The sequence below is a fragment of the Gordionus sp. m RMFG-2023 genome, chromosome 4 (genome assembly GCF_954871325.1).
Source record: "Gordionus sp. m RMFG-2023 chromosome 4, tfGorSpeb1-WG-v2, whole genome shotgun sequence".
NCBI lineage: Eukaryota > Metazoa > Nematomorpha > Gordioida > Chordodea > Parachordodidae > Gordionus > Gordionus sp. m RMFG-2023.
In genome coordinates, this window is record NC_088778.1 from 9,445,237 (window position 1) to 9,472,730 (window position 27,494).

A 27,494-nucleotide genomic window follows, 5' to 3' on the forward strand; every position below is an offset into this window, starting at 1 on the left:
GAGGGGTTCTTCATAAATAAGTTCCTGTTTGAATTGTGGTTTAAAATGTCCAACAAACCATTTTAAATTCCTGAACCCTATTTGGATTCACATCCCTTGTAAATATCCCACTACTTAAAAAAGTAAATAAAGAATTTAATATTTAGGTCAAGATATGATGTGTACTAATGGATACTTAACTTATATTAAATATGGGCGAAATAGGATATTGTTCCAAAAGTGTAATGCTAAATTCCCAGATTTTTAAATTTATTTAAGGAGAATATTCTTAATCTTATATATGGGTAGCATGTGGCCTAGAATAATTTTTAAATATGGGCTATTTAGGCATCGGTTGCCTGTAGTATGTGTATGAGTCGTTTATAAAATTTGTATTTGTAAATATATAATATGACTTTGAGTCTATTTTGTTGAAATTTACAGAAAATATTTTAAATATTCATCATAATTTAATTTTATTTCTTTATATATACATCATTATTTACAAAATATTTGCAATGATTATTGCTTATAAATATAATTTTGTAAACGTTAAAAACCCATATCCCATTGTATTTTCGGCGTTATTTTCTTGATAGATATAGATTTAATAATATCACCGGGTTTATACTCGATACCGTTATCATCTTCTAAAGACAAGCCACATTCGTTATTTTTACTGATGCTATCGACCTCCGTTTTAAAATGTTTTAGAGTCCTTATTTTTCCTGACAATTTTATAATAAAATAATATATATTGAAAAATGCCTTTTATGAGATATATTTGAAATATAATTTGTAATTCATGTAGGTGAAAAAGTTTACTTTTTAAAAATTATATGTGCAACAAAATAAATGACTCGAGCAAATGGTTATCTGAATTAACAGGAATAATATGGGATTCGTGTTATCAAACAATTTTAAAAAAATGGCAGATAAAACAAATAACATTACATTAAAATGAGATATAAGTACTTTTCCAATTAACTATTTTCGAATAAAATCTTCCTTAACACTATTAATTTTTAAATTAATAGGTATAAAGTATCTGCGTCGAATCCATTTTTTTTAATTCTGGCCCATAAAATTCCAGTTGCGACTGATCTTTTTCTTCAAAATCCGACTTGAGTGAAAATTTATTAATCAATGTCGATGTCACAGATCAGAACTTAGACAGACATTCCCTAGATCGAATCGAACCTAAATATCGAAATTATAATCTGATATGGCAGACTCGCTCGATAAAATTTTAAATTATTCCTAATGTTTATATAGATATACGTCAATTCGGCGCCTATCTAATACAGTTGCAATTTATAAGTATAAAACAAAAGGATAGCTATCATGTTGAGTGTTGGATATCAAAAAAAGAATTAATTTAATAAAAAAAATATTTTTATCTAATTTCTTTGGTGGACCAATTTACCATGTTATAAGATATGTTAATCCAAAAAAAAATTATTCTTTAGAAAGTAACTAACAAAAGGAAAGTCTCATGCTAGAGTTTAAATTTTCCAATCATATCCAACGATTGTATTAATTTAGAAAATAATTATTGACTTAAATAGTTTTTCCTTAAAAACTGACTCATTTTAGAGATTTATTAAAATTCCTTAGAATAATTCTATTAATCATAAAAAATAAATATTATTTTGAAATCAGGGTTTCTAAACCGAACGACACCGGAACGAACCGTTATGATTTTCTTAACCGTAACCGAATTTTTATAAAAAAATATTAAAAAAGCCAACCGAGTTGTTATAAATATTCTTGAGCCGATTTAAATCGGTTCACAATGGTTTTTAAAAATAATTAATTTAAAATTATTAACCAAAATTTGAAATTTTAATTTTCCTTGGGGGAAATTTAAATTCGTATTTTTTTCAAATTAAAATTTTGCTATTATCTTTATATCAATAAATACCACATAGTCAATTTACTAGAGATTAGGCAAATTGCTAGTTATAGATAAAAAATAATCTTAATAGTTAAATTATATAAAGAATTATAAAAATATAAATCAAAAAGACTTTTCTATAAGAGAAATATAAATATGGTTTATGATAAATTTTTTAACGATATAAATTCTAAACCGAACTTATATGATATTCTTCAAAAAACCCAGAAGGAACAAAATCTTTATAAAATTTTAAACTAAAAACCGAAACGAACCGTTATATTTAACGATTCGTAACTCTGGTTTAAATAACTTGATTTTTTTTGGATCAACATATCTTATAATATAGCAAATTGGTCCATCAAAGAAATCGGTATAAATAATGATTTGTTAATTTTTTTGATAATATTAAATTTTTTAATGATATTACACATTATAAATAAAATTGAGTGAAGAAGTAATTAAAAGGACCAACATTCAAAATGACTTCTATTTAATCATCCTTTTGGTTTATACTAATAAATTTATAACAAATTGTATTGTATTAGATAGCCGAATTGTCGTGCGCCAATTCAGGGCCGAATTGACGTGGAACCGTTTTTATAAATATTATTTTTCAAGAATAACGTCTAAATTTTTTATTTTCCTTCAGCATTAATATTTTTTCCACTTTTATTACAATATACTTTTTAAAAAGGCCCAATAAAAAAATCAAATCGGAACTTTGAAAAAAGATAAATTTTAAATTTTTTCTCGGATCGGGCCGAGCCTGAAAAAATTGGTTATATGCCGGGCTCTGAATAAAGGGAGGAGTCTTTCCATCTTGAAAATATAAAACCTCTGTAAATAATATTGTCGGCTCTGATAACGTGAATGATATCGCATTTTTTAGATATAAAACCATTTTCGACCATACATCCAGCCACACGTACTTTATTCTTGCCTTCCGTTATAACGAATTCTTGGTGAACTCTAGCCTCACCTATTTTTAAAAACAAGGGTGTAACATGAATCAAAAACTATATAAATAAATATCTATACTGTAATAGTTAGTGGATGGGAATAAGAGATACCGTATAAGGAATGAATATAAAAAAATTTAAACGAATAATACGAAAGTCAAAAAATTCACATTTAAAAATTCCGAGTTCCGCCATTTTGTTTTTATTATTTTTCTATACATGTTAATTTAATATCACTCATATTAGTTTAGATACTCCGTAATTTGTACATTATATAAATGAAATTTATTTTTTATTGTAAATAAGCGTCAACCTAAAATTTCTTCTTTATCTAACAAGGGCATAATTTGGGTCATTTCCTGGACCAAATCATCTAGAAGCTTGTAAATGATTTTGTGATTTTTTATACGCGTAGAAATGTGTTTACCGTGCTTATTATTATCATCTCCGATATTAAATGTGTAGATAACGCCTAATTTTTAAATGATAAATTAAATTAAAATATCAGGGATCCGCTAGCTAACCCCCGACCCTCTTGAAAATTGGGCCTCTCCTATTTTTTCCTTTAAACCCTGGCGCGACAAAAAAATATCTCAATGTTTATTATTTGATTAGAAAAGTAATATATTATTAAAAATCACGTGAATGTGAATGCCTTCTTTTCTTTCTCTCTCTCACCTTTAAATGTTTCGACTAATTCTATGTCAAAATCGGTGACAGGTCCTATTCCGTAATGCAAGATATTTAAGGAGCAATGATTGCGAGTCTCGTCAAACGTTTGTAATATGTCGAGTATGGCCTCTACAGATCCCATGACATCAGCTTTCATAAATATTTACATAATATAAAATATTATTGATTTTAAAAATTACACCATATGTATTTGTATATATTTTATATTTTAATAAAATGAGAATCATAGGTAAACAATTACTATATAATGTCGTATTAGGATATAAAATTCATGGGGATTTGAAAATACTTAATTTTAGATCATTTATTGAGGGTGACTTTTAAATTTAGAATATCGGATAATGTAATTCAGCATATGTAGAGTATAATTACCCTATGAATTTATGACAATTTTTGCCAATAATTAATTTATACGAAAAATTAATTGGTTCAGAATATGGTAAAATTGTTCAGTGCTGGTACTCCTTACGTGCTGGGATACATTTCCAGTCAAATAAGATTCCCCAAATTTAAAAATCAACTTCATTATCTGAATCACCATGGATTCTATACTCAATACGACATATACTATATTAGATTTTTATATTTTTAAGTAAAATATTCAGGATTTTTTTTCTTCATGTTTTGATAGTCAGAAAATGTTTAAAAAAAAATCTGTTTAAAGGTTTTCCGCGCCCACTTCCCCTCCATTATGAGATTATGAATAACTCCTTAATATACTAAATGGCACCCACTATAGCTATATAATGGTAAAAATGTTTAATCTTGATTTTCACAATACAACATTTTGCATATTTATATGAAAATGTTACATATTTTAAATATTTAATCCATACACTATGTAATGATTATTTTTATTATTTTTAAGTATTATAAAATACTTTTTTCCCGAGTCATATATTCTTTTCAAACAAAATTTTATTTAGAAAAAACTAGTTTCTCCTTATAAAGGCATTTAAAATCAAGCTAATTATTACCTTTCAATATGATGGAAAAACGGGGCTTGTTGGCTTTTAGGAGCGAAAGATTATCTTCCTCCTTCTGGCTATCGTATTGCTGAGAAGACAAGGATTTCGGCAAATTTTTGAATTTCAGAGCTTTCTTCATTTCCAAATCTTTTTTATAGCTAATTTCCATTTAAAAAAAATGTTATTGATATTTGATGTGAATGATTTTAGATTTTATTATTTTGTAATATAAAACATAATCTCTAGAGTGGAAATTTCTATATAAGCAACACTGTAATTCTAAATATTTTAAACCAGCTTGTTAAAAAAAAGCTTTCCGTTATTTTTTTTAAAAATTAATTTCAACTTAATTGAATCCAAATTTCCATAAAAAATAAAAATAATATTGTCTTATCATAGCATAATATTTATTATGGTAAAAAAATACTTGTTTATATAAAAAGAAAATATTTACTATACTACAGATATTTTTATAATTTATTTGAAAATTTTATAAATTTATTCTAATAAATTCCAAGGATATCTTTGATTATCACACGTATTTTGCTTTTCTAACTTTACTGATGATGTAGTTAAAACATTAGAAAAGGTGAAGCATCCCAATTTGATAAAAAGATTGTATGAAAAGTATCGCCAATCATCTGCAATATTTTTCACAGTTAGCGAATTTTTATCCATCAAACTGCATATACAAATTGTATTTGCGATTTTCTTTGCTTTCTCGATGATGTTAGGAATGGGAGTCACCAGATTCGATCAAATTATCCACAAAATCTTGAAAGTCATTTGGAACTATATTGAATTTTAAGATTTTAGATAAATATGGTATTTCTTCTCCTTCATACATTTTTCAGAAGTCAAGATCTATGTTCCAATAAATTAAAAAGACCAATTAAAGTTCGTTTAAGTTTTATATATTAAGTCTGGAATGATTTTATATACTTGTTTATTTTTATTTCTATTAATTTGGATTACGAGGGGAAAAAATCTCTTTTTGCTAAAACAGGATGTATTTAAACGCCTCATTTTCCAATCCAATTGAAACATCCTTTTCTAAATTTATAATTGCCTTTTTTGATCACCTAATTGAATTATCATTTCTCATAAAGTTAATTAAATACCTTAGCTTGCATAGCGCCATTTCTTCTTATATCTCAGGACTAAATTATAGTTAAAGGTAGTACTTATATAGAGGGATGGATACACAATATCTGCCCAGCGTAGACCTAATACCCGATTTTTTCTATTTCTAAATTATTTGTAATTTTATATGGCTCACATTAATTTTTGCTTGATTATTGGTGATAAATTGAATATAAATTTTATCCAAGAACAGGTTAAAATAATTCACTCGTTTCCGTATAGCAAACGAAATAAATTTTCTATGGTCGCACATGTTTTTTTATTTTTTCGTTTTTTAAAAATTTTTTGACATTCGGTTTGCAAGCGTTGCAAATTTTTTTAACAAAGGGTTAGCATATATAGAAAAATTATTTTAACGGCTTGAGAATTTCTTTTTTCAGCGCAGTAAATAAGAGTGGCATAAATCGAAACTCGAGAGCCGTGATAATATTACCCTTCAGCATTGAAAAAATAAGAAATCAAAATTGATTTATAACAAATTATTTATTTAATTACTTGACTAAATGTTCTTTCCGCTTTAAGTCAATGATCTTCCAATCGTTTTCAAGTTTTTCCACCTTTTCAAGATCAGTCCTAAACCTGATTATTTCCTTGGCTCTATCCTTTTAATCGAAAATATTATATTTTTTTAACTTATTTTGTTACACTCATTTCAGCGTAATCGCCTAAAAACGTTAGTCTCTCAGTAATATAACATCATTTTATATGTTTAATAAACATTTTAAAACATCCAGAATTAAAAAAATTGCAACTATATTTTATGAACGTTTAAGTTTGAGTCAGTCCATTACAGTCGGGTTATGATTAAAGAACTTTATTAAACTCGTATGGGGATCGGTGTATAAATCAATAGCATCATCGCCATGTAGGATCCCGCCTCCTATTTTTTAGATTACCAATTAATATACTACTAACTCCCCCCCCCTCATCTCCCATTTAAAAAATAATAATTGGCATTTTTAATGCAAAAAAATAAAATATATTGAAAATGGTAAAATTCAAATTTAATAGGAATTCCATTGAATAAAGGCATTCAATTCGAAATCTTTATGATATTAAGTACAAGACAAGTTTAAAGCTATAGCTGTAAAAAAACAATGCTGATCATGCTTTAAGATATATAAGATATTTTTGTATGATTTGTAAATAAAGAAACATAATTCAAGACAAACCAGTTAATAGATCATTAAATCTGAGCTTCTTTAAAAAAATAATATCAAATTTAGATTCTACCCCCATTTTTTACTCCCTACCCCCTAGAAACTTACCTACCTTACCCCGGAAATATATAGAGATAAATGGAACCTAACTCTATAGGTCATGTAGCCATTGCAATCTATAAAAGAACTATAAATTTGTTAAGGATTAATGATAAAAATACATGTATTTCAATGGTGCTATAAGTAGTACCACAATAATGCTAGAAAGAAATTTAAGTAAAATTGTTAAGATTTCTGCGAGTCAATTATTACTCCCCTGTAATATTTATTATTTTAAATCTGCTATAAGATGGATGTTTTATATTGCATAGACTTAATGGCTATGCAAATAGTGGAACGTTGTGTAATGACTCAAATTCATTTTTTATTTTGTTTCAGATATTGAAGAGCCGTTTAAAAAAAATTAAATTTCGATTAAATTAGGCTAAATACAATGATATCATTTGCATAATTGTAAATATAATATAAAGATATTTATACATTATTTAGAGTGGTAGTGAATGTGATCAAACCGGAAATTGGACTAATCATTCTTTCATTTACCTCACCATTTACTGCACAATTTATCTGAATTTCCGAATTTATTTAAACTATATATCCATCCCGTCGGTGCACGGCCAAAAGGGTGACCAGTATAAGATAAAATTAGTTGAAACTAAGCTAAGAAACAGAGGTATTTAAAATTTATAACTTTTTATACTTTTTAACAGAGACCTGCAGGGATACTATTTGCACGGCCCGGCCCTGATTTTTTAAAAATATTTTATTTATTTTTAAATTTTTATAGCTAATAAAGACGATTAAAAATATATGGTTTAAAATATAAGGCCAGGCCCAGGTTAAAAAAATTAAAATACGGCACGGGTCATGTACCCTCTGACCTGCAAATCCCTGCTTTTTAATATGGGATGTGGCTGTATCATAGGATAATCTATAGGGGTAAGAATAATGAGTTCGAGGGAAGATAGATAGCACTGGTGTGAGTCATAACTTTGAGATTATAAAGGTAATAAAAACTATAGAAAAGCTCAATAACTTAAGCAATATTTATGTTTAGTTATATTTGCTCTCACGTTTCAAAACAACTCACATGTAACATTATACCTTTATTATTCGAAATATAAGGTTTTGCCAAAACTTATTTGAAGATTTAAAACTTTCTCACATTTTAAGGGAAATTTTACGTTAAATTTTGAAAAGAAAATATTAAGATAATTAATGTTTTGGATATGTTTTTTATTTCGATAGAAAATCGTTCATTTTTTTTGGATTAAAGTTTTCGAAAATTTGTAAAAAAATAAGTTCTGGACACAGCCTAAAGCCACTTCCAAACAAGTGGTATTTTTTAAAAGAATTTCCTGTGCATGTTTCCATTTTTTTTATTTCCAAACAAATGATAATAGTTTGTCGATTAATTTTTCAGTATAATATAAATTTGCCATCATTTCAATCGTTAATATAATTAGAAAGTCTAATATATTCTGTTGACAATTATTGTCAAATTCAAATTAACTTATAAAAAACACACCTATTGAATCAACTTCAAGAAAAGATGAAAGAAAATGCGAGTTCGATTAAAAAAAAATTTAGACAAATCTTATAAACAGTATTCTTCTAACTTTTTAACACACATTCTCTTTTGAAATGAACATAACAATAACTAAAATTAATTTCTAAATCATTTTTAACATTCATAAAGAAAAATTGAGGGGAAACAAAGAACAATAAATTTAAGTAATAATTGAAGAAAAGAAAAATAGCCACCTCATTTTCAACTTGGTATAAGGTGGAACCGACGGCTGGTAGTTCGCCTCCCGAGCTATCTCCGCTGCTTTTCCAGCCCACGATCTCTACAGGTAGACCCGGGGTAACTTGATGTAGAGTTCGACCATCTTGATCAAACATGGCTCTCACCCTGGCCCACATGGGTAATTGATTGGTGTGTTCGGGTAGTTGACTAGCAGTTTCTTGCGTTTGGATGGTATTGATAGGAGAAGAGGCAGGGAGTGAAAGGAGGATATCCCCTTTGCTGAGCGTCCCGCGATGAATAATGGCGCTGCATAAGACTCTTTTATTTTAATAAAAAGAAGAAGAAACTTTTATCAGATCATATACCTAATGAAATACAATTTATAATTTAAAAAATAATATTTCATATTAGCAAACCTTTATCACAGTGCTCAAACACCCCCTAAATTTAAATTTGATGATATAAAATATTCTCGGCCTCGAGCAAAAACGTTGTCAATATTTGAGCAAAACATCTCTCGATTATTTAAAAACTAAATATACCATCTTCTACATTTAATATATCTTAAAAAGCCCATTTTCTGCCACCCATATTAGTTCAATTTAGCTCAAAAGTTTTTTAAAACATTCCCACTATTTCGCAATATTATTATACCATAACTCGAAAAAATTATAATGTACCCTCTATTCTTATCAATTTTGGACTCGATGATAACTCCTTCAACCAGACCTTCGTAGTCAGCTTTGATATTCAGTATTTCAGCTTCAGCCATAATGGCTTCTAGTAATTGGTCTATATTAGTGCCCTTTATTATTTTAATATTATTTTTTTTTTTAATTATTAACCTTTTAGTAAGAGTGGGAATTTCACTGTAATTTAAAATGGTATGAATGAAACTTTTAAAGCGGATATAGGAACAGCTTGTATGTCTCCGCCGTAATCTTCGACAGTGACACCGAAACCTGAAAGGTCTCTTTTAACCTTTTCCTTTGTTTATTAAAGATATATATATGTATATACTATATTCATTTATATTAAAATAAATAGGAAATTAATAAATTTTACAGAATAATCTGATCATTTTATATATATTTTATTTGGTTTTATATACTATGTCTGATTTTTCTTTGTCGATTTTATTGATGGCAACTATGATCGGAACTGTTTGAAGATTGATTCATTTTTTTTGTACATATAAAAATACAAGTTTAACACGGATTCAAAATTACAAATTCTATATGATAAAGGGTAGCAAGGGCGTTGTTTTTTTTAAAGAATTTTAAGTTATAAATAATATCAATTTAGTCTTGAACCTAACAATATTTCTTTTTCTATTCTGAAAAATGGTAATCTAAATAGATTAGGTTCAATCCCGCTTCAAACTTTTTTTAAAATATATTCCAAAACAATAAAAAGACACAAAATTTTTAAATATTAAATTCTACATAACTTAAGTTTTTTTCAAATATTTTGTAATCTAGATTTGTCAAAAAAGTTTATTTTGAAATCCCAAGTACATCTTCTTTCTAAAAAAACGGGAAAAAATTCAATGTAACCTAGTTTTTCTTATTTTTTTTAAAACCAACATTATTTACAACGAAAAAACTCCGGTTAAAATGTAATATATAATATTCATTAATTTGCAAAAACGAAAATGTGCTATCATGTCCAAACATATATTATTTTATATAACATTTATTTTTTTCAAAGGCAAACTAATTATCAGAGTTGTTAAAAGATACTTTTTAAATGGATCTAGATACAGATACATCGTCTAAAAATTTATCTAGATACAGATACAGCTTCTAAAAAGTTATCTAGATACAGATACAATTTAAAATGTATCTAGATACAGATACATTTTTTATTATACTCTTAGATAAGGTTTGAATAAACCTAAATTAGGATTTTATTGTGAAAATTCATGAAATGATCTAAAAAATTTATTGACTCGATAACATTTATCAAAATATAAATAAAATAATGATTTTTAGATATTAATATAATATATGATTTTTAGATATTAATATAATATATGATTAATATAAATAATTATTATATATCATTAATAAAATAATATAATTAATAAATGATTATAATTTATAAATAGTTATTAGATTTCAGTAATAAAATATTTTCAAAATTTTGGTCATTAAGACATCCTCGTTTATCTGAAAAGACCTTTTTAGCTATACTAAAAAGTCTTTCAACAGGGGCACTGGAAGAAATTGTGGTGTTATATTTAATGAATAACATTTTTATATCAGGATATTGTTTAAAAATACTAAAATCTTATCGGCATTCATTTTTGAAAAAATATTTAAAATTTGTTGATTATCAGAATTTAAATCATTAACAATCATATCTCCTGCTGTGGGATACTGAAAAAAATCGGATATTAAATTATTGGTTTTTTTTACACAGGTTTATGATTCTGATATTCCAAAATCCTGAGCAGTAGTATAAAGATCTGATATTGATATTAGTGCAACTGTTTCTTCATCTTCCAGATCATCTATGAATTCACTAATATTTTCAATTGGCTTGAAAACTCTATCATAAATAAGTAATATTATGTTTATATTTATAATAAAATAAACCTAAAAGACTTAATAAAGTTTTTGGCATTATTAGTAATGCTCTTTGAGATTTTATTTTGTATGCAATAATCCTTTGCTATATCTTGTAAATTTTTTGCTATTTTATCATATGTATGAATGACTACCATTCTTTTACAAGCCAACGCTACATTTTTTCTTTCCAAACTTGTTGGATCTATATAGTGTGCAGTGACTCCTATGTATGAACTAAAAATTAACATTTCTTAAAACTGCTCAAATAATTTGTTTGTAAATAAATTATTATACAAATTTAAATGTTAGCTATACCGGCGATAGGCACTCCAACAATCTGCTGTTGTACATATTAACTATGGTTCTATTAGACTTTTAATGATTTCTTTTTTTTCATTCTCCCATCTTTGTGAGATTCTAACAACTACTGTCTGTCGGCAAATTATATTTTTTTGTAAAGCTAATGTATGAAGGATTTTCAACAATTGAAAATGGCTGAATGCTATCTATAATAAAATCAGTTATTAAATCATCTAAAGTGGTTTGGGTTAAAGTCTGAGGTCTCTTGGAAAAAAAATCAATGGACGATGAGCCTAGTCCAATATTTTCTTTAATAGGTTTTTTCTCCTTCCCCTTTTTTATTTGGATCAAGAGTGTTTGATGCTTTCTCTTAAAATTTAAAATTGTAAACATTTATTTAGTATCTATACCCTTAAATGTTTCACAATGTTGCAAGTTGAGGTAATGCTAACTGAAATTTGCATATTTTTTGGTAGACATGGCAAACATTTTACTAACAGAGATTTGTTTTCTTTATTTTGAGATATTATTTTAAAATATGGTCTATAAATTGGCCATGGAAGAATGTCGTCATTTTCGTCATCAATATTAATCTCAAAAATTAATATAATAGAATATAATAAAATAAAATACCAATTCCATTGCAATTAAAAATGGCAAATTCCTTAAGATGGATTGTAATATCAGAATTTGCTTGTTATTGATAACTCGGACATAATATTTAATTAATATTTATATATTCTCTTTATATATAAGTTTTAATATTTTACATATATATATATATATATAATTTTTTAATATATATATTAATATTAAGTTATATGCTCATATGAAATAAAATAAATTTTACATTCAAATATTTTTATTTATAATATAAAAAAGCGTTAAATAGAAGTATATCAAAATGTATCTTAAATTGTATCTAAAAACAGATACAGATACATCTAAAATAATATCTAGATACAGATACTTTAATCAAAAATCTATCTAGATACAGATACCACATTTTTATATCTAGATACTTTAACAACTCTGCTAATTATACACTAAAAGCATATTGATGACTAGGTTAGATGTTAGCTATTTAATATTTAGGCATAATAATATCAATTAAATTTTTATTAAAACCTTTGCACTCGTTAGCGAATCGGATAGATTGTATCGTCTGCTCCATTACGCTGTCGTCGGCCGCCACCACAAGGATTGCTATATCGGTCAAGCGACAACCGCGAGATCTCATGCTGGCGAAAGCGGCGTGGCCCGGGGTGTCCACAAAAGTTATCAAATTATTCTCAAGCGGTTGATCATCTAATTTGGCTTTATTTGAAATAAAATTTAAAAAAATATATATTTTGAAATTTTCATCGCGATCTCTATTTTTTTAAGTGGAAAATACTGAAGAAGTAGTACGCATTTGAAGTCTGCAAAACCCGACCCAAATAGAGAGGGTGGAGAAATGGTAATTATTTATTATTTTTGCGTTAGATCGATTTTGGAGGGGAGGGGAATATTTTTTCGATAGTTTTATTTAATGATATTTTATAATATTGGAATCAAGTTTTATGTTATACATTCTAGTTTGATTCAGTGATTATTAGTTGTTAAATACTATATGAAAAAAAAATTTTTAAAGAGCGGTAAAAAAAATTTAAAAATAGCGTCTTCTAATCTCTCATATTTAGGCATTAAAAACTAATATATAGTATTGTTAGAAAGAGTGGCTACCTTTTAAGAATTTCATCAACCCGCCTTTCTCCTAATAAACATACATCCTATTTCCTTTCTATGGAATGGTTGTTTTTTCGTAATACTCACGAAAGTTTAATTTTTACAAAATATTCTGAATTTTGCAATCTTTTGTCAGTTATATTCAAAAAAAATATTAGGCCAATTTTATTTTTGAATCATAAAATACTACTCACCTTTAAATAATTAATTGGCAGTTTGCCATGCAAATTCCCAAAACAGATTATAAATAATAAATAACTATTATATTAAAAATTGGTCCCTAAATTTGTCGAAATGTTCCCTTTTTTAAATTTAATAATAATTTATTAAAATATCAAAATAATTTGATTTTATAATTTAATGGTTCACATGTTATAATATAATAATGCTAGAAAATTTGCGCAAATTCTTAATCAAAACTCCACAAAATTTAAAAAAGGTGTGATAATAAGATGTAGAATGAAGATGATATTTTAAAGAAAAATAAAGTGTTATTTTTTGATCAATAATATTTTTTTTTTATATTAAAATAGGTTAAGTGACAAATGAATTTATAAAAAATTTTAAAACTTCATTAAATGGAATGAAATAAATGTTTTTAAAACAAAATTGAAAGGAAGAAAAGAAAGAAAAAACATTTTAATATACTGTAATACGTAAAACAATGGGGAGTTATTTGACTCCAATTGATACATTTTAAAAAAAAATGTATATTAGTAATAAAAAAAGGTTAGATTATTGCGACATTTCTTCATTATTTTAAAAACAAAATTGTTATAATCATTTTTTTTTAAATGTCACGAAATCTTAATGTTATCAAAATCAAAATATTATATTATTTTTTCATCTCGAAGGGTAGAATTTAAGTTAAATCAATTTGTGATTCTAAATCATATCCAATTTAATCTGGCCCATTTTTCCTCCATTTGATTTTACTTTTGATTACATTCGAAAAATAGATTTAAACTAGGTTCAGCTGTATACTAAATATTTAATACTTATCAATTTATTATCGACATCTTAATTTAATGAAACGCCGGTAATCAACAACAAAATTTGTAAAAAAAAAAGAAGTCTGAAATAAATTTTCGAGAAGGATGATTTTATTATGGTCCATCATAGCTTGCATAAATTTTGGACCCGCTTATCAACAATCGCTGCCCGCTAGAAGACGGGTCTTGTTTGTTCGTAAAAATTACTCGAAAAACTTATCGACGTCGCAACCCGACCTCTTAATAATCAAGACACCGTCACTCAATAACAACATGTTATTTTCGAAACCGCGCTCCTATATTTGTTGCGATGAAATTTACAAAAAATATGACTTTATCAAAAAAAACGGTTATGATCCATCTATTACGGTGAGAAAGTACAATTCAAAGATGGCGAGAAAATACTATGCCGACGATAAGAATATATCGGAAAAATCCAGATCCAAAAATTTCATAATAGATTACAGGGACGATGACGACGATATCAAGAAACGCCCGTCGGCCTTTTACCACGACATATTCGGCACGATCCCCAAGTCAGATACGGGAAATTATTGGTTTCCTAATGGTAAAGAGCTGATGAATAAAATTGTGGGGCCCATGAAAAAGGATAAGAGGCAATCTATGATGGATGTAAAATCAGATATCGATTACAACGAAACATATGAAACGCGAAAACCGTTAACTAAAAATCCATCTGGGGTATCTGATTTGGAGGAGAAAGAAAGTAGAATTAATATCATTTTTTCGGGAATGGATGAGGAAGCTAAAGAAATAGAAAAAAACAAAGTACCCGATACCGAGGACCGAATAATCACATCAGATTATGTTCGAGTGGTTACGAGACCGCTCAAAATAATTTCCCCGAAAAATGTGGAATTTGAAAAGAATCAAGAATCTACCGCGGTTGATTATAACGTAATAAAAAGTCATTCCGATTACAAAGACATTAGATCGTCGGCAGTGAAAGATGATGCTTATGCCAATCCTGCTAGAAACGTGTATCAATTCTACCAAGATGATAAAGATTGGAAGGATAAACAAAGACATGGGGTCAATTTTCGATCCTATTATTATCCAGTCTCGGCATTGGATTATAGGTGGTGGCCAGTTAAGAGGGCAGAAGACATGGTTAAAGCTCATACGTATAAACTAGGCAGCGTGAATCATAATGCTGACAAGGACGTAAAGGAAAAAATTATGACGCGCAGTAGCAAAGCTAAGGACTTGTTGATGACAAGCTTGAAACAAACCTACGACAAAATAATCGCAGGATCCAACAAAAAAATAAACTTAAACGCTTCGTTAAACGCTAGCGGTGTCGAACTTAATACTTTTCGAAACAGCAAAAGTATATATTATAATAACATCGATGATGATGAATATAAAACTGATGAATCGATGATTGAACCCTCCCCCGAAAGCCTTAAAAACACCTACGGTGGCGTGATGACACTGAATCTTAGAAATGATGATTCCAATAATGTGAAAATTTTAAAGGACTCTAACTTAACAAATAAAAACATGGAAAAAATTGACGAGATATTTGACCCTCAAGAAAGCAGTACCATAGACGACGAAAATTCGTTCGTATACGTGATAATGGATAAAGCCTTCCCCGTTTTGGCCATAGAACCGACGCTTACCGATAAATCAAGTTTGCCTTTCGATTTTGGAAATAGTAGACCATACGCTATGTCGGCTCTCTTCGAGAACGATTTAGAAGATAGAGAGGGTAAAATATAAACTTGATTTTTGAAAGATAAATATCTTTTTTTTTGAGGAAAGATCAATGCAAGGGAAGCAGTATTAAATAGAAAGAATTCATCTATAAGATTCAGAAAAACTCCCAATTTAAAATTTTTACTCCCGTTTGTAAATAAAATAAATATTCACACCATTTAATCCTGAAATTATGACTAGCGCAAGTCTAGCCCAAAAAGAATCGCGGAATATTTTAAAGCTAGAATTACTTTCTCTTTATTTGCGCTTCTCGAAGCATTGTAATTGCATAATATCCTTTTTTTAATTTATTAATTATTTTATTGGATTGGGACGAAATTGATTTGATCGAAAAAAAACAATATTTTGGGTGATTTGTATTTAATTCATTAAGAAGCGTTTAGAAATTTGCTAAAACAATCGAATGATGATCACCATTTTTATCAAATCTACGATGATGAGGCCAAAAACGACGAAAAATTAAAATTTTACCTTCATTCCTACAGGATCTTAGCCAAGGAGCTATTCGATGACAAAAATTATCCTCGAATAAAAACTGAGCCCAATGAGGACAGTGATATTTTACTTGATCATTCGAAGTAAACTTGTTTTATTTATATTACTGTGAGATTTGCCTAATTTTAGCATTGAGATTTTTTTTAAAACTCAAATTAGAATAATGACAGCTAATTGTTTAAGGCAAAAAAAGTGTTACTGATAATATAATATACCATTTTACCATGTAAAGTATAATCTATAGGGGGGGGGGGAGGGGGAGAAGTTATTTTTTTTAAGTTGATTATTTACATTTTAAATCTATTTCTAAAGATTAAAATAATAAGTTAAAATCAAAATGATATTTTACGAGTTGTTATATATAAGGGCTTAGTTATTATCAATGGTTCAACAAGTTCATTACTGGTATTGTTAAATGGCTAGATTTTGGTGGCCGATTATTAAAAATGGCCAATTCAATATTTTATCCAGAACAATATTATGCAAGCCTGAAGATTTTGGTCAAACAAGGTAAAAAGTTTGGACATCCATTGGTGAAATCTCGAGGCTTAGGTAACTTTTTCTGGCTAAAATATCGAGTTAGCCATTTTAAAAATCGACTCAAATCTAACCGTTTAACAACACTACCCCTTATAGTGTAGTTAAAATGTTATGATATCCATATTAATGCTTTTTTTTAATCTGTTTTTTAAAATATCAAGTTCCCCCTTGATCAAAAATGGTATGAGTAATTCAATTCCGGAAATAAACTATGCCAACACTTATAAAAAAGTTTTCTCTAACCACGGAATACGCGCTAAAATAAAAGGCAGATACTTCCCTCCTTTGAAGTATTCCTACATCAAAAGAAGGCGATACATGCCGAAAAGAAATCCTTTCGACTTAAATTCGGATAAAAAGGAGAGAAAAGGCAAAATTATTTTTTTCGAAAACCCAGAAACAGACAGCAGAAATCTTCCTATAAACGCAACAAGGGAAGATATCCAAAATGGGGAACAGATTTCTCATTCCGAAGTGAGTGATATTATAATGAAAAAAAGTATAAATAACAAGAAAGATGTCTATTATAGCCAAAGCGTCCCGAAAGGTCATGAATACAATGAAAAAAACAATCTCTTTCCCCGCATATCGAAAAACGATCAGAGCAGGCATCACTACTTGACGGACAGTTTACTAAGGAAATACAAAGATGATAACCCCGACCTCCTGCCTGATAATATGAAAACTCCCAAGCCATCTTGGGAGGAACGAGAGCAAATGTTTACAAATCAAATCAACGCTCAGTCCGGGTTCACACCCTATTTAGATCCGCGTTATATTCAACCCCAAGCAAATAATAAAAATGCGGATAAGGACAACTCGTTAAGAGGCGATGAGACAAACAAAAACTTGAATACATTTATAAAACAAAATTACGTGGAAGGTGAAACTACTACCAAAGTGACTGACTCAAATGAAAGGAGCCAAGATGAAGTTAAAAAATGGATTCCCCCGTTCAATCGCCATCTTAATAGGGTGCCAGGTGGAGCGTCATCTCGGAATGTTCTTCCAGACTTGAAACAATTTTCCCTGTTTGATGGATACAACATACACGATTCCCAACCCAATGACTTTTTTCCAAACAAGGATGAGATTAGTATTACACCCTATATAGATAACTTCGGTAGATATTATGTAACGTCAGATGTAAATGTTGATAATCATGAGGATAATGAGGTGGATGATATGCCCTTGTCAGAAAATCAAAAGGAGGACATGCAGGCTCTCAATCCGGATTACTTCGGTCAGAACAGCAAGATGAAGGATATGATACAATCAATCAAGAATTTGCGCCAATTCAATGTCCAGAACAACAAAAATAATGAAAGTCAGGAGTCTCTTCAATATTATAACCCACTAATGGAATATTTTAGTAAGCGGCGTAAAGTTGCAACTACTCCAAACATTAACATCGAGAGCATAGCTAACCTTGGACGCCCGATGATAAAAAAAGGAGCTGTCCATTACTCGAACAAAAGACCTGTCTTGACAACTCCCCTAATGTATTCTCGGGTACTGAACCCTTACAGACCCAAGAGCAAAGAAATTTCTGGTGCCAGCTCTTATGTACAACATAGGTCACAGCCACCGGAATATATAGCTTACGGGAGTAACCAATTAGCATCGAGGCCATTCAATCAAAATACTCATAAGGATGCTACTACGCCTACAGCGCTTAATGTGTTCCTGGGCAAAAATATGGTACCTATGGTGGATTTTAACGCTAGAGCAAGAACCGGCGACGAGTCTAGCACTTACATAAAAATTTTCCAATATAATAGCGCACCAAAAATAGTGAATAACAAGCCGACTTTTTCTAACGATTACAACAGGCAAAGTGAGTTGATAAATCAAGTGTTACAAAGGGAATTCGATGAGAGAAAGAATAATAAAGCGGATAAATTGAGAAAAAACTCTCCTAGTCCGTTTTACGCAGCGAGAAGAGAGGACGAGATTAGAGGCAACGATCCATCTACAGCCTTTAGGAGCAATGCGAAAAATCCTATTCCCAGTTATAATCCATACGTGGATAGAAGAAACAAAAATGCTGGAGGTAGAAGTAAAGAAGCCGAGACCAATATTAACAGGTACAAGCTGCGATTTTACAAACAACCTTCGAATAACGATGAAGAACTTAAACAAAAAAACACCATGATAAGGAATTACAGATTAAAACTCTCTAAAATTTTGGAATATCTCAAGAGTAGATTTCAGGTTAAAATTGATGGCGATAACATAAGTATCAAAGGGCGTTTAAAAAAATATAAGAATCCGTTAGAGAGTGTAAAACATCTGAAGGAAGCTTTAAAGAACGAATTGGCGAAATCAAACCACAATCATAAAAATGATTATAATGATTACAAAAAAACGCATCGACCGAAATGGATATCTGACAAAGAAAAATTATCACGTGATAAGAGTTATTCGCCAATCCTCGAGAATAGCAAGGATAATCAAGATTACGATGGGAATAGTCCCTACATATGGAGCGGAAAAGAATATGATGGCAGTAACAAGGTGTTTAAGCCGATGGTAAAAGTGATGGCTTCTAAGGAAGGATCCCGTGAGGTTAAATATGGCGGGGTTAAAAAGGAAGACAGATATGATGATGACCAGAAAGTCAAAACCGAGGTCTACTCCTATGATAAAAATGGGTATCTGGAAAAAAGTAAGCAAACAGCTGTCGCGACTGTCATTAAACGAAAAAAACAGGCTAAATTTGATTACTACGATCCGATTAACTCTATCATAAATAAATTGGAGAGGAGTAGACTGAAGAGTAAATCAGATGAAAGACCAAAGGAAACTGACAATAAAATGGCGGACCCGCCGAACAGAGAACGGAAAAATGATCTAATCACCAACCGGCGTTACGAAAAGAAATGGCGAGATAAAAACAAAATCGAGGAGAGCATATACATGTCTGATCTTCCTCTAATTAAATCTCGAGTCAACTCTGAAGGCTCCTTAAAAAGATGGAAAAAGTATCGATACAATGATTGGCCCTTGAGTAATGACGATCCAACGAGCATTTCAGAAAATATGATACATTCACCACAGGCCTCTGTAACATGGGAGAGCTCCAAAAAAGGGGGTTCAAATATGAATACAAAAAATGAGGGTAGGCACCAGCTAGTAAGTAATGGTAATATAGGGGTAGGAAAATCAACAAGTAAAACTGAAGAAAGGGTTTTAAATCTTGAAAACAGTATATTACAACAAGATTTTAGTTTCAAAAAAAACATTACAATAGATAATAATAAAAATGCAAAAAAATTAGTGAATCCTGTCAAGATAATGTCAAGTAAAGGTAAAATGAGTGAAAAAGATTTGCAGAAAATTATTGATTTAATACCCAAGGATCCTACAGAGGGAACAAATTTTATAAAAAATATCTTGCAGATTTTACCAAACGCTAATAAGAAAAAAAGAAAGCAAGTTCTGGACACCACTGATGATGGCTTTATTATTGAAACAGAAAATTATGATAGGTGAACGAATGTTTCAAAATTATTTTTAATTGGTATATTCATTATGGATAATGGTTGGGTAAAAAAAAATGCAATATAAAACTCTTGTAGTATTTTTTTCCTATTGTGCCAAATAATTTTTTTTAAATATTTAAATTATATGTTTTATTTGAGGTTTTTGTTTCATGAGAGTTTTTTTATTTTATTATTATATATTTGTTTGATTCTCCTTGATAACACTTTTCATTACTAAGATAAAATAAATAAGAGTAATCTGTATTTGCAGTAAATGTTTATTTATACATAGTATTTTATGTTTAATTGTATTGAAAAAAATATAAATATTCTAAGCATATTGATAAATTAGTAATTTATTGAACTTTGGTAATAATAAACTGATGCCTAATCAATAATAAATTCATAATAAAATAGGACCTGTAAAAGCTCCTATGTGTTGAGTAATACCTCCAAACTCTTTATCTACCATGGATGTTTTTCTAATTTTATCTAACAATGTTGTTTTACCATGATCGACATGTCCTATAATAACAACAACAGGACATCTTTTTCTGAGTTTTGTGGGATCAGGATCTGGCCTGATTTTTAAAATACACACTAACATTAAAAAATTATAAGAATTTACTGTTTAACAAAATCTTGAAATTTCACTATTTCTTGTACAATCTCTACTTTGGGATCTTTAATAACAATTGTTTTCTTTTGTATAGATTTATAAATTTGGTTTATAATTTTGATATCATCAATTCCTAAAAATTAAAACTAATATTAATTAATAATCTGAGATATTAACTTTGAAAAGGATGTTTGAAGTTCTCTAAACCCTTAATATAAGACATTATTTCAAAAACTTCACCTAAAATAGATGGTTTTGAATATATTTAATTATGTTTTTTTAACTTATAGGTTTCTGCATTGATTCTGAAATTTCATTCAAACTCATACATTGCCAAATCAAGCATGGTTTAGACTTAGTAGTATTTACTTTCTTATCTTTAACAATATATTTCTTTTTAATCAAATCGTATTTTTCATCCTTACTCAGTTTTGATATCTAATTAGGCTATAGTTATATAATCATATATTAATTCTTACGTCTTTTATAAACTTTGTCTTGGATTTTAATACTAGAAATGTGTGAAATTTTTTATTGCACAAGCTAGGTACAATTTTAAAAAACATATGTTAGTTAAAGGATTGCCCTTATAAAAGCACCTTTAACACTTGGGAATAAATAATTAATTATCTATATGAAGTATTGTATATCGCCATGAGATCATGTATTCTTATTAATTATGTTTCAATTTTTACATGACAATTAGTGTTATTAAAGGGCTCTATTTAAGCCGATTTTATTTTAGCCAAGATAACATTGTGTAAGCCTCAAGATTTGGTAGGCAAAAGCCCAAATCTTTCTGCTAATCTATTAGCAAAATAACCAGGCCTATACTATATTATTTTGGTTATAATCTTTATAAGATCGTTTTTTTAAAATAGACCCGAATCGGGATTTTTAACAACACTACTCGAGATTTGGGGCAAAATAATTTGGACATTTATTAAAGAAATCTCGAGATTTGCGTAATGTTATTTTGGCTAAAAACATTTAAAACTGGCTAAATCGAGCTGTTTAACAATGCTAGATAAAATCTTAATCTGGAATGATAACAAGATAAACTATGTTTAAGCTAAAAGATATATTCAATTCTATTCTCTACTTTTCAATTTATCTATATTACAAACATACCATTGAAGTATAGTTATACTAATTAGGTTTATTTGACTGGCAATCACCTCATGGAATATATTAATATATGATTGATTTGTATCTATGACATTTATATCATTGATAATATATATATGACATTTATAACATTGATAATATATAATATAAATCTCATTTATAACATATCCCCACACATATGATCTTACAATTCCTCAATAAGCCGATTTGTAGGTTTCCTGGCTCTTTGTGATTTCCGCGTTTCTAGTTTTCCGTTATCTTCCACATTTTCTAAAATCTCAACTATATCCGACTCTTTATTTTTTATATTTTCCTCTTCTCTCTCTGACTCCATATTTTCTCCATTATCTTTCCCTGGCCCAGACTTCTCCATTTCTTTAGCTACCTCCCTTTTTCGAAGTTGATCCGCATGCTTTCGTACCATTCTATCCTTGCTTTCTACCAAATAAGAATATCTGCCAGTTCTGGATTTTATAATTCCTTCTCTCCAACCTGAATTTATTTCATTATGCACCCATACCGGTTGAGCAATCTCAAATTCTCTCATATGACCATGTTCATCATGCGCTACTTTTTGTCTTATATTCGATCGTTCCATTTCATAACTAACATTAGGACGTAACCAATTCCCGTTTTTAAATTTCGCCCCAATAATAACTTAGCCGGTGAACGTCCAGTTGATTGATGCTCACCCATTCTATATGCTAGCAAAACTTCTCCCATGGCTTCCTCGGGCTCCCTGATGTCTTTCCTAGTTGCAAAATATCGACTCTTGAGGGTTCGTATCGTTCTTTCCGCTAAACCGTTCGTTTTTGGATGGTACGGTGTTGTATGTATCAATTTAATATTTTTCTCGAAACAAAATTTTCGAAATTCTCCAGAAATAAATTGAGGTCTATTATCTGATACGATTTGTCTAGGTGTTCCAAACCGTGCGAACCATTTCCTTAAAACCCTGATCATTGTCGTGGACGTGGTCTCTCTCATTAACTCAACCTCAGCCCATTTAGTATGTGCATCAACTCCAACTAACCATGAATACGAATCAATAGGCCCCGCGAAATTCAAATGAATTCGTTCCCATGGTATATTAGATATGTTCCACGAATATAAAGGAACCTCCATAATATTCGACTGATTACTTTGACAAGGCATACATTGACGAACATATTGTTCAATATCTTTATCGCAATTCGGCCACCAGCAATACATTCTAAAAATTGATTTCATAGCATTTATTCCTGGATGCCCTCTGTGTATAATCGTTAAAATTGATTTCCTCAAAATGGTTGGAATTACCAACCTCCCATTCCATTCAATAACATCATGATCTACTGACAATTCCTCTCTACGATTATAAAAACAAACTAACTCTGTATTTTTTTTCGCATCAAAATCCACCCATCCATGCTCAATGTTTTTAACTACTTTTTTAAACAAGCTATCATTCCTTGTTTCCTTTTGGAGTTCAACTTGACTAATATTTATATCGTGCAAATTTATAACTCTAATTTTTAACGCGTTTTTTTGATCATTATTTGATTTTATGCCATCTATTGGCAGTCTAGATAATGTATCAGCTACTTTATTATCTTTTCCAGGAACATATTCAATATCAAAATCATATGCGGACATTTTCCAAGCCCAGCGCGTTAATCGACTATTGGATATTTTTGGTAGTTCCCGTTTATCACCAAATAATTTTTCCAAAGGTTTGTGATCTGTTCGTAATAAAAATTTTCGACCAAAAATGAATGTATGAAATTTTTCCATACCAAACAAAAGTGCTCGTGCCTCTTTTTCTATTGGTGCATAATTTTTCTCTGACTCTAGAAGTGTTCGCGAGGCAAATGCGATTGGTCTGCTAATATCTTTTTTCACTAAATGACATAACACAGCTCCAAAACCAGTGTTGGAAGCGTCACATTCCAATATAATTGGCAAGTTTGGCGAATATGGATTTACCGTTTTATTTGTTGACAAAAGCTGTTTTATTTTATCAAATACCTCTTGTTCCTTGTCCGATCAACCCCAGCAAGATTTAATGCTTGTGGAGGCGGCAATTCCATGTAGATGTGGCAAAAATCTCTCGTGATAATTCACAAGTCCTAAAAAAGATCGTAATTGGTGTAAATTATTAGGAGTTGGTATCCTTCGAATAGCATCTATTTTTTCTTTCGCTCGATGTATTCCATATTTGTCTATTACGAAACCCAAAAAAGAAACTGATTCATTTAAAAAAACGTATTTTGGCGCATTTTGCCTTCATACCCACCTGTTTTAGTTTCATTAGTACTTTTTTTACGTTATTCAAATGTTCTACATCATTTTTCCCCGTTATGATAATATCGTCAAGATATACTCCAGTCATTTGGCAGTCTTGTAATAAATTGTCCATATATCTTTGAAATATGGTCGGCGCACTAGAAAGACCGAAAGACATACATTGATATTGGAAATAACCAATGTGGGTCGATATGGTTAAGTATTCTTTTGAACTTTCTTTTATTGGTAATTGTAAATATGCATCTTTCAAATCTATTACCGTAAATTTCAATCCATCTTTTAATTTGGTTAAAAGATCATCCACCGTTGGTATAATATGATAATCGTACAAAATATATGGGTTTAAGGTCACCTTAAAATCCGCACAAATCCTGATTTCTCCATTTGTTTTTCGTACGTTTACCGTTGGAGTGGCCCATGTCAATCGTTTTTGTGTTGGATCAATCGCCTTCAATATTCCTGATTTAACCAATCTATCGAGTTCCATTTCAATTGGTTTTCGTAATGGAAAAGGTACTCTACGAGCTGGTTATGATTTCGGCCTTGCTGCCTCACTCAAATGTATGCTAACTTCTATATCATTCACCCGTCTAGGCTTGTCATCAAAAACACTAATAAATTCTGTTGTCATGCCAGCAATTTGTTTATTGGTTGTCATAACCTCTTTATTTGTGATACTACGTATAGTCACTTGTCGTGGAATAAACATATTAAATGCCAGTATCCATGGTAGTCCAAATAATGGAATGTCATTTGAACCGGTCACCACAATCGGTAGTGATCTGCTTATCTTTCCAAGACGAACCCTCACCATAGTTTCACCCAGCACATCTAGCGGTTGGTTACCATATACTGATAAAGGTTTGGTTGGTCCAAGTTTGGGTCGGCCAATTTCATCCCAATATTGTTTCCCAATCACCGATACCTGTGCCCCCGTATCATAGTCAAATTCTATAGGTACTCCATTAATCCAAACAAATATCTTTGCACTATTTCTACCAATTTGGGATATATTATTAATTGAATCTGATGAATCATTGTCATCTATATGCATAGCATGTAACTTCTGTCCCTTACAATATTTAGCATAATGCCCTACCTTTTGGCAATTATAACATTTCACCCTTGATGCAAAACATTGAAAAGGGGGATGAGTTCTTCCACATTTTGAGCATTTATTAAACTTATACATATCATTATTGTTAAATTTATTGTCATCTCTAAACTTAAAATTATTATTATTGTAATAACTAAAATTACCCTTTTCTTTGTTATTATTATTATATGAGTACTTTTGATTTGAAAAATTTTTTTGATTATTCTCTATCTGCTCCTTAGGTTTATTGACTTTTTTTACCATCATATTTGTCACTTCATCCTCAGCCCTTTCCATTGCCAAAGCCATATTTAAAACCTGTTGAAAACTCACCATTTCTCCTAAGTCATTTATTCCATCTGGAAATCTAGTGCGAATATCTTTCTCCAATGCACTCATTTTGATTCCAGCCACCATCTGATCCCTCAATCTCCCATCTAAGTCAGATTCAAATTTACATTCTTGAGCCAATTTTTTAAGTCGAGCTGCAAACTCCGCAAATGATTCACCAACCCCTCTTTCTATCCGAATAAATTTTATTCTCGAGCTAAATAATGTTGAAATAGGCTTAAAAACTTTCTTACCAACTTCAATAATCTCTTCATAATTAAGATCTTTCAATATTTTTGGATAAACAAAGGACCTCATCTCTGCTAAATTACTAATACCCATATACGCAAATAATATTTTTTTTGTTTATTATTTATTAATATACCTCTTATCTCCAACATATCATCAATATATTCAATGTAATCAGCAAAGTTGTTTTGATTATCGAAATTATCGAATTTGATCATAATGTTATCATTTTTTTCTTCTTTATTCATAATTACTTTATTTTTGTCTTCTTTATTCATAATAAATCATCGACAACGTCGCCAATATACTAATTAGGTTTATTTGACTGGCAATCACCTCATGAAATATATTAATATATGATTGATTTGTATCTATGACATTTATATCATTGATAATATATATATATGACATTTATAACATTGATAATATATAATATAAATCTCATTTATAACAATAGTAACTAAAGCAAATTAACCTCATAAAATAATTTAAAAAATTTGAAATTAATAGGTGTAAACTTTTTCTTTAATATACCTTAATAACCAGCCTATATATATATACGTTTAAATAATAGTTTTCAAACTATTATGAGTATAGGTACATGGGGTCTGCCAACTAAATTGGAGAGGGCTTCTCAAAGAAACTTTCCCCAATTTTTTTTGATATCCAATTATGTCTAAAACGAGTTATTTGTTATTTGAAATTCGATTCGATTTGATTCGACTCGTATTTTACGAATTCGAATAGCACAATTATTCGATTCGAAAATCGAATTATTTGTGTTATTTGAAATTATTCGTATTATTTGAAATTATTGGTATTATTCAAAATTATTTATTTATAAATATTCGTAATTTTTCATAAATATATAATTTTTTCGTTAATATTCGTAAATCTTAAGTAAATAATAAAAAAGGAGTAATTTTATTTTCCTAGTGGATATCATTTCGTTTTACAGTATTTTATTTCCTATTTTTTTATATATTCATAATTAAAATCAAGTAAATAACTTATACTGCAGTTCTTGGGCATTGGCTCTTTTTTTTGCCCCTCTCTTTTTCTTAAAGCCTATGGTCGTCTGTAACATTTTTCGAAGTGTTGCGCTTACAAGTACGTACGGCTTGCCCACAAACGTGTAGAGGGCTCCTCATATTTTTTTTTAAATTTCACCCCAATTAACTTATGTTCCAATTTGGAAATGAGGAATACCTAGCGTAGCTCTGTTGTTTATTTAACGTCAGAGGGCATATGCGCTATATATCACGGATTACGGAAAACATAAGTAATAATTTCTGATAAAAATGTTTGATGGAAAGGG

General features: G+C 29.5%; 2 protein-coding genes across 2 annotated transcripts; both read right to left on the reverse strand.

The window, feature by feature from the left end:
* Nucleotides 1–498: 498 nt before the first annotated feature.
* Nucleotides 499–21,667, reverse strand: LOC135928403 (translation initiation factor IF-2, mitochondrial-like). Its single transcript, XM_065464863.1, has 16 exons — nt 21,567–21,667; nt 21,372–21,525; nt 21,265–21,327; nt 21,097–21,220; nt 20,889–21,049; nt 12,614–12,802; nt 9,724–9,773; nt 9,510–9,599; nt 9,293–9,417; nt 8,627–8,930; nt 6,138–6,244; nt 4,509–4,657; nt 3,517–3,660; nt 3,152–3,310; nt 2,715–2,858; nt 499–707 (listed from the first exon to the last, which is right to left on the reverse strand). The coding sequence occupies exons 1-16, from the start codon at nt 21,651–21,653 to the stop codon at nt 532–534; spliced, it is 2,226 nt and encodes a 741-aa protein (XP_065320935.1). The 5' UTR covers nt 21,654–21,667; the 3' UTR covers nt 499–531.
* A 732-nt stretch (nt 21,668–22,399) lies between these two features.
* Nucleotides 22,400–22,762, reverse strand: LOC135928600 (uncharacterized). Its single transcript, XM_065465056.1, has one exon. The coding sequence runs from the start codon at nt 22,760–22,762 to the stop codon at nt 22,400–22,402; it is 363 nt and encodes a 120-aa protein (XP_065321128.1).
* Between the last annotated feature and the right edge of the window lie 4,732 nt (nt 22,763–27,494).

Coding starts and splice junctions, on each gene's coding strand:
- LOC135928403 (XM_065464863.1), bottom strand. CDS start 21,653: ATGTTTTTTAAAATTGTACCTAGCTTGTGCAATAAAAAATTTCACACA. Junction 21,221..21,264: donor CTTCAAACATCCTTTTCAAA/GTTAATATCTCA, acceptor TTTAATTTTTAG/GAATTGATGATATCAAAATT. Junction 9,600..9,723: donor ACAAAGAAAAATCAGACATA/GTATATAAAACC, acceptor TAATAAACAAAG/GAAAAGGTTAAAAGAGACCT.
- LOC135928600 (XM_065465056.1), bottom strand. CDS start 22,762: ATGAGAGAATTTGAGATTGCTCAACCGGTATGGGTGCATAATGAAATA.